Source organism: Echinops telfairi, unplaced genomic scaffold (genome assembly GCF_000313985.2).
Source record: "Echinops telfairi isolate 266 unplaced genomic scaffold, ASM31398v2 ScPeMD7_25;HRSCAF=90, whole genome shotgun sequence".
NCBI lineage: Eukaryota > Metazoa > Chordata > Mammalia > Afrosoricida > Tenrecidae > Echinops > Echinops telfairi.
Window position 1 is genome coordinate 1,131,339 of NW_022103922.1, and position 8,309 is coordinate 1,139,647.

The 8,309-nt window shown below is 58.9% G+C and overlaps 1 protein-coding gene across 1 annotated transcript in view; it reads left to right on the plus strand.

The window, feature by feature from the left end:
- LCN9 (lipocalin 9) overlaps positions 1-8,309 on the plus strand; it is a 16,543-nt gene that overhangs the window by 6,278 nt on the left and 1,956 nt on the right. Inside the window, exons 7-10 of the mRNA XM_045289348.1 lie at positions 6,781-6,906; positions 7,004-7,137; positions 7,342-7,415; positions 7,589-7,699. Of these exons, the coding sequence (XP_045145283.1) occupies positions 6,781-6,906; positions 7,004-7,137; positions 7,342-7,415; positions 7,589-7,699 (445 nt within the window). The remainder of the gene's footprint in view (positions 1-6,780; positions 6,907-7,003; positions 7,138-7,341; positions 7,416-7,588; positions 7,700-8,309) is intronic.

Genomic DNA, 8,309 nt, shown 5'->3' on the forward strand with positions numbered 1-8,309 from the left:
CCTGTGAGCTACACTGTGCGCCAGGCCAACCCGTGGACCATGTTGCTAGAACTTGAGGATCCTTTGAGACCTGCTTCCCCACGCTGCTGGTGTGTCCATCACTTGAGCTTGAGGCTGGTGGATCCTGTCACCGTGCATTGCTTGAGTTCGATATCCCATCTGGCCCTGCTTTGCTAAGCTCCTGAGCTATTGACTGTTGGTCACCACCCTGCTGCCGGCTGCCTGTGGGCAGCCTCTGCTTGCCTTGCCCGAGGGAAGATTCAGCTGTCTGCTTCCTTGACCTTGGGCCAGCAGCCCACGTGAGTTGGAGGACTTCCAGTATTATTGACTGTTCCATGGAAGTGAGTTGAACTGAGCCCTCTGTACTGCTGTGTGGACTAATTAGCTGTTATATTTATTCTGGGTGTATAAACATATATATATAATCATAAGTGTCCCGTTTGTCTCTCTAGAGAACCCTGCCTAACACACCACAGTTCATTATGGTCCACACAGTCGAAGGCCTTTGTGTTGATTAGTTGGTAAACCATACCTTTCTGATAGTCTCTGCCTTTAGCTAAGATGCACCTGACACCGGCTACACTATCCCTTGTTCTGGCAGCTCCCTGATGAGGTTCTGTAAATGACCGTCATCCAACGTCCACCGTAGGTGCTCCCTCAACAAAGGGGAGAGTCGGCGTGCCATCGTTTTCCTCCCTCGGGCCTCCTTGCCACCTAGCGACATGCCCTCGATGAATCTGATGAGACAGTTCAAAGGGTTCACAGGCTATCTCCCCCGGGACGGCCCCTCTGTCTGCAGCACCAGACGCAGAGCCAAGGAGAGCTGGGGCCTCGGTGCCGGTAGGTTTCCGCTCCGGTCCAGTGCTGGCTGTGGCATCCTTCTTGGTGGTCCTTACTGGCGGTGAGCGGCTCCTCCAGCCGCAGGGTCTTCAATGTCCACCTCAGCTTTGGGCCCAGCCCTTCTCGTCAGTCAGCCCTGCCTGGCCTCTGTGTTAGGGTGCCTGGGTCTCCCCATTTCTGTCTAACACAGACTTCACTGCTGGATGGCCTTTAACAGTCTTCAGCCCAGTCAGTCATCCTGCCCCATTAGAGCCACACCGTGGCCTGGGCTCTCCCCACCCATCCTGTTTCCTCTTCCTGGTCACCTTCCTGGGACTTCCTCACCCCCCACCCCCCACCAGCCTCCCCGATAAACGCTTCTATAGCACGTGCTTCCCAGAGGAGTCAGAGGACAAAATGCCAATTCACAGCAATGTCGGGGCATCCAAGAGGAATGGCTGAGGTCGTAGGCTTGGAACCTGACTGCATCCTGGTCCGTGGTCACCATGGGATCTTCTCCCTCACTCCCAGTGTCCTGTCCATAGGAGAGGACATTCCCAGCCCAGGCCTGCTGGGGATGAGCCAGCCGGGACCCATCCAACCAGCTCGGACCAGATCTAGGTTCTCGGAGATTGGGTCACTAGAGGCTGGGCAGGGAGATCCTTGGGGCCAAGGCCACAGAGCCCCTCCGACTGTCCGTCCAAGACCACGTCAACCCAAGGACGTGGAAGACGCCACGGGCACGCCTAAAGGGCCTGGCTTCCAAGAGCCCTCAGGATGTGGCCCAACTGAAAACTGGCTGTTGATTTTGGAAATGGGCTTTAGGAGGAAATGCCACTCGGGATGTTTAGAGTGGCAGAGAAGGGACAGGGCCTGGCTAGCCACCCTGAGGGTTGGGTCCCTCCCGCCCATCCCTGCCAACCCACTCCTGTCAGGAGGGGAAAGAGCCCTTTCAGTGTGACCCCATCAGACACCCCGACCATAGCTGGCGCATGGTCGCTGAGGGACAGGATAGGACAGGATGCTGGGCGGGGACATCATTGGAACCAACAAGTTCCCAGAGTCACCGATGCCGACCGAGTGTGCAGTGAAGATGCAGCTCCGACTGCCGGCCAGGGGAGATCACGGTTGGTCATGGCCTCGCTCCCCGCTGTCCAGTCGGCCCACTGCAAGCTCCACCTGGGGCAGGAGCGGCCCAAGGACAGCCTGGTCTTCCGTCTGACCAACAGCCACCACGACACCGCCACCATCATAGCACTGCCATCCGTGCCACCCTGCTGGGCTGACTACTGCCCACCCCCCACCCCCACCCCCCGCAGGGCCATAGCTGGAGGGGGCAGGTCGCCAGGTCCTGCAGAGCTGCCCCAGGAGGGTACCCCAAGCCACACGGGCAGGGGGTCAGCGCACAGCTCCTCACGGGAAACGGGGTGTGAGGCTTCCTCCAGGACAGACACCCAGGCCTCCACCCTCACCTGCCCCACACACACACTCACACATGCACACAAGCACACACCCATCCTCTCATATGAACACACACTCACACATACACTCTCACACACACCTGCACACATACCCTCACACCCACCCACACCTGCACACACTCACACACACCCTCATACACACACACCCGCACACGCCTGCACACACTCACATCTCACACCTGCACACACTCACACATACACTCCCTCACACACCTGCACACTCTTGCACATGCACACCCTCACAAACCTACACACCAGCACACACTCACACACACCTTCACACCTACCCTCCCTGGGGTCAGCACAGGCCAGCTGTGGTCCCACAAGGACCCACATCCCTCGGCACCGTGCCCCAAACCATGCAGGCCCACTGATGCCCTGACCAGAGCAGAGTGAGGGGCAGGGGCCCCGAGGAAATGTTGGGGGAAACGGCTATCATCCCCCTCACCCCGGGCCATCCTTTACCTCATCCGGGTTTTTTCTGCACACACACGTGCAAAGAGCTGGTGTGCGTGTAAAACCCCTTGCCATCTCCGGTCCGTCCCAACCCCGGTCCAAGAGGGCAGTGCAGGGCTCCGGGCTGTGTTCTCATGGGGAGCGGTGGGAGACTTGAACCCCGGACACCCCGCTGGCAGCCCGGCTCTCAACAAGGACACCAGCCGGGCTCCCTGCGAGAGAGCCAGCCACTGCGCTGTCCCCGCCTCAACACTCCGCAGCCACGGTGCCCACCCCTCACCCAACCTGCCCCTCGTTGCCTCGCTTGAGCGGCCATCTCAGGGGCAGCTATTAACCTCTCCCTGTCCATAGGGAAGGGGGCGATGAAAATGAGAGCCCACGGAACTAATCCGTCCATCGAGCTGAGGGACCCGACAGCACCAGACTCCCTGGCCGAGACCAGCGGGACCGATGCAGGCAGACACACAGATGGCGGCAGGTGGAGCGCCCTGCAAAGCAGCAGCAGAACTCGCCCCCGCTCCGTTTTCAGCCAAAGCCCAGGCAGGTCTATAAGGCAAACAGTCGCACTAGGGGGCACTCAGCCCGCCGACACGTGGTTGTCCGCAATCCGGAGGGCAGCAGCCCCCGGAGGCTCCGCAGGTCGGGAAAGAAAGCAGTGCGGAACAGGAAACAGGGAGGGCGTGGGGGGTGACCCACTGGGGGGAAGACACCAGTGACCGCGGACAACACGTACGCGTCGTCGCGTGGGAAACTGGGCTGCGTTGTAAACCTCCACCCGATTCACAATGAGGGGGTTGACAACAGTAAGTGTAGAGGTTCCAGGGCGGAAATCCACCCCCTCCCACTTCCCCAAAGCTAAACCCTACCTGACCTCTATCACTTAGTATGGCTGGTGGGCTTCCTACCTATTTCCATCTCTGAGACCCCCCCTGGTGTCCCTGGCGGCTGTAGCACCTGTGTGGTGCACAGCCAGTGCCCCTCACGTGGTGACGTCACCCGCTGATGAGCCAGTGTGGCTCCTGTGCTGGGTCAAGCATGCCTGCACCCTCACCGACCCAGACTTCAGTCAGCTCTAACCTCCAGGAGAAGGCTTCCTTTCCTAGTGGGTCATTTCCAAGTATCCTTCCTGCCTGCCGTGTGGCTGTCCAGTGCCGTGGAGTGGGCTCCGAGCACAGCAGAAGGAGACGCCGCCGTCCCCCGCCAGCCTCCCCACTGGCCTCAGGCCTGAGCCCCGTCCCTCCCTCTCCTGGAAGGCCCTCCTCGCTGCACCAAGCAGGACGGTCTCTCTTGACAGCAGGCCCAAGTCTCGCCATCCTCACCTCTCATTAGGACTTTATAATGACTCTGCGATCAAGATTTTATGATTACGACTGTTTCTCGTGCAATTGGGTTATGCTCAGAGAACACCCTCTGTCGGATTCCGAGCTTCTTAAATATAGCGAAACATGACGGATGGCTCGACTGTGGTTGCTGCTTTTGTAAGGAAACCATGCCCTTTTTTAAATAAAGCAAAGCACACCACACCAGACAAAAAGCGTATCCTGTGCGTTGTTGGGTAAACTTCTAGATGTGACCAGGGCCAGTTCTATGAACAACAGGGTTCAAACATTCTGTGACATCGTTGGATTTTTACCTGCTTGTTCTAATGAGGACTGAGGGATCTAACGCCCAAACCAGGCTCGCCACTCCAGCCAATCCCGCTCAGAGTGACCCTGCAGGCCAGGAAGAACCTCTCCGGTGGATTCCCAGGCTCCTTGGTACAAACAGCCTCTGTTATCTCCTGCAGAGCGCCTGTGCGGGTTGAACCACCAGCCTGGTGGCTCACAGCACAACGGGTCACCCGATGCCCCCCCTGAGGCGGGGGTGAGGACAGCTCTGTTGGCTGAGCCTCGGCTGTGTGACCCCTGGAACCTGACAGCTGTTGTCCCAGGAGGCATAGGGACTCGACTCACTCTGCCTCCTGATGCCTTTTCTTGGCGAGGGGTCACAGTATGCCCTCGTCTCGCCAGCTGCCTTTGGCTGGCGTCTGCGCCCTGTGCCGCTTTCCACGTCTTTACTCCCAGCAGCTCTGCACCCTGCTGTGTGCCTCAGACCGCGTTCTGTCCGGCCAACACCTTCCTTTCCCTTGGGGAGAATGGTGCGTTTGGATTGAGTGTGGTCACCGATCTCCTGGGGCCTGGCTTTCTCCTCTTCACTGTTTCTCACAGAGCCCACCTGCTCTGGGTCTCTCTCTCTCTCTCTCTCTCTCAAAGACAGTTTTATTGGGACTTCATCCACATATCATACAATTCAACAATTCTATCCCATCAAAGAGTTGTACCAACATGACTACAACCGATTTAGAACATGTTCTTCTTACACGTTGTTATTCATGTAATTTGTATTCTCTTAATTGTGGCAAAAAATATAACCAACATATCATTCTACAATTCACCAACTTCTACATGGATAATTCAGCGCCAGGGGTTAGACTCTGTGTTATACAACTACTACTGATAAATTTTCCAAATTATCCCAGCGCCATTAACATAAGCTCCATGCCCCCTAAGCAAATTAAAATTTCGTTAGGTAGGATGGGCTAATAAGATCGACACACAACGGCTGTGGAGAAATGTGCTAAGTGGCTGTCTAAAGGATGTCCAGCACAGAGCCCTTCCCTCTGGGATCCTGCTTATTATTCCACTTCCTCCTCCATTGGCCATGGCGACACCTCCCGACCGTTCTCGGAGCGGTCCCTCTGCCGCAGGGGTGACGAGCACTGATTGGGAAGGACCATCTCAAGTGTCACGTGACACGCCGGCGCCATCACAGCCACACCCACGGCCCTGCAGCCAGAGACCACACATCCACGCACGGACACGACACGCCTGTGTTCTAATAAAACTTTATTCATAAAAGCAGACCGTGGGTGGGGTTTGGCCTGTGGATAACAGCTGGCAGCCCCTCCCTGTTTGTGCCACTGCCATGTGCAGCTTGACTGGTCAGCTGCCCTTGGGGCACTCCCCTACCTCTAGGACCAGCGTGTAGGGGATGGGGGTTTCAGGCAGAGGGAGGATCAACCGGGGAGGAGAGGTGGGCAGTGTGGCAGCCTGGGAGTCACAGGGAGAAGGGATTCTCAGAGGGTCAGCCGGGACACAGGCTGCCCATGGTCCAGCAAGGGAGGAGGGCAGATGGCCCTGGAGGTCATAGAGTGAGTGCAGGGGGAGCAGTGTGTGTGTGAGTTGCGGGGCTTAAGAAGGAAGAGGAGACTGTGAGTGTTCCCAGCCCCTCTGACAACCGTGACAATCGCCAAGATAGAAACTGTGAGGTCCCTGGACATAAGGACACAGGCAGGTCATGCAGCACTGGGATCAGAGCCCCGCCCCCCTGGCCGTGCCCCCAGCCAGTCCCCACCATCTCCCCCAAGCCCAAGGAACCCAGAATTCAGGACTAGGTCTAGGTCGCCAACGGAGGTGGCTCTGGACTGGCCCAGCATCAGATGTGGCACACGGCTCCCTCGCTCCTCCTCACAGCCCCACCTACCTGCCTTACCTTGTTCTGCCCACCTGCCCCACCCCTGTATGCCTGCGCGCACACACATACACACACCCCTAAACTCACACAGGCAGCACCCCAGGAAGGCCCACCCTGACAACCCTCCAGCAGTGTGGCCAGACTCAAGGTCCATCACAGGCTTGGCAGGCAGGGGGACCTCACCTTCCCCGAGGCCACCTGCTGAGTCCTGGGTGCCAACCCGTCACCCCCACATGCCGTGGGCACCAGGAAGAAGACCACAAGGGCACAGTGAGGCGTGATCCTTGGCATCCGCAGCTGCAGGACACCTTGCTCCTGGAGGGCAGCCAGAGCCTCAGAGGCTCTCACTGCCTGGAGGAGCTGTGTGAGCGTCCAGGCCAGTGGCACTGTGGGCATGGCGAGCCTCACACACAGAGGCCATTGTGGGGAGTGGGAGGGGCAGACAGCACACAAAAGGGCCACCAGCCACCATCTGGGACACCTGCTTGTGGCACTGTCTGCTCTCGAGCAGCACCTCGCCATGGCCTTCCTGCTGCTGACCGTGGGACTGAGCCTGCTCAGCGTGTCCCAAGTCCTGTCTGTGGACCCCCACTTTGAGCACAAAGGCCCTGAAATCCCCACCGAGGATGAGAAGCTGGTGAGCAGCTATGGGCACCGAGTGGGAGAGGCTAGCAGGTGGGGGGTGCAGCGGGCAGCCCCAGCCCTGGCTGCACCTCCCATGACTCCCTCTGTAGATTGCAGGCAAGTGGTTCTCGGTGGCCTTGGCCTCCAGCGTGCCGGCTCGGATCCAGCCAAATGGGGACATGAGGGTCTTCATCCACACCATCCAGGTGAACAGCAGTCACCTGCAGTTCCACCTGCACAAGAAGTAAGTCCCGCAGAAGGGCCAGTGGGGCCCTTAGCCGGCCGAGGACCAACTTCCTCACTGCCTGGGGCCCCTTGGGCCCCTCCTCCTCTTCCGGGTTCCAGAGGCCAGAGGGTGGGCTTCGAAACCCCCATGTAGACACGAGGGTGAGCCCTGGAGGGTCTGAGAAGTCTCCACCACATGCTTCCGGGTCCACGCATCCCCCAGGGAGAACGGTGTGTGCACACCCCTCAAGATGATAGCGCACAGGACCGAGCAGCCCTTCCAGTACAAGGTGGACTGTGAGTATCACTACCGGCCAGCCTCGGGGACCAGCAGCAGGACAGGCCCCAGGTGGCTGGTCCTCGAGGGCAGGGGGTGGAGCTGACAGGAGCCTGGTGTGGCAGGAGGCTGTGCACGTCCTAGAGGACCTGCCACCGGCCTGTCCGGGACCATGGGTGCGCTCGGTCCACAGATGAGGGCGACAACGTGGTCTACCTGGAGGAAGCTGACCCCAAGAACTTCCTGCTTCTCTGCACCCACAACTGGCGCGACGGGGAGGACATGGTGTTGATGGAGCTCTACAGTGAGTGCGGCCCCGGGGCCCTGCGGGGCAGGGGCCTCCCAGAGAGACAGGCCCCTAGGGACTTTGAGAGATTGGGATTCAGACCCCCAGGGACATGAAAGACAGGGCCCTTCGCCCCAAGAGCCCTCCCAGCAAGAATGAGACCATGGTCACTCAAGCTGGGGGCTGGGTGAACACCAGGGGACCAGGGAAAATGTGGGGGACCAGGAAGGATGTGGGGGGCACAGGGGTCCAGAGAGGACATTGGGTCTCAGAGAGGATAAGGGGGCAAGGAATTTGGAGGGCCAGGGAGGGAAGTAAGGGGCCTCAGGGAAGAGATTGGGACCCCAAGAAGGATGTGGAGGTACCAGGGAAGAGATCAGACCCCAGGAAGGATGCAGGGGTACCCCAGGGAAGACATGGGGAGCTCAATGGGCTAACAGGAGATAGCCTGGCCTGTCCCTGGACACCAGCCCCTGAAGTCCCCTCTCTGCTTGGGTGCTGGGCACAGACCTCAGGCCAGGTTATAGTAGCCTTTGTCCCCAAGGATGCTGCACCCCAGTGAATGGGAGACAGTGTCCAAGCTCACACACACACACACACACACACACACACACACACACACACACAC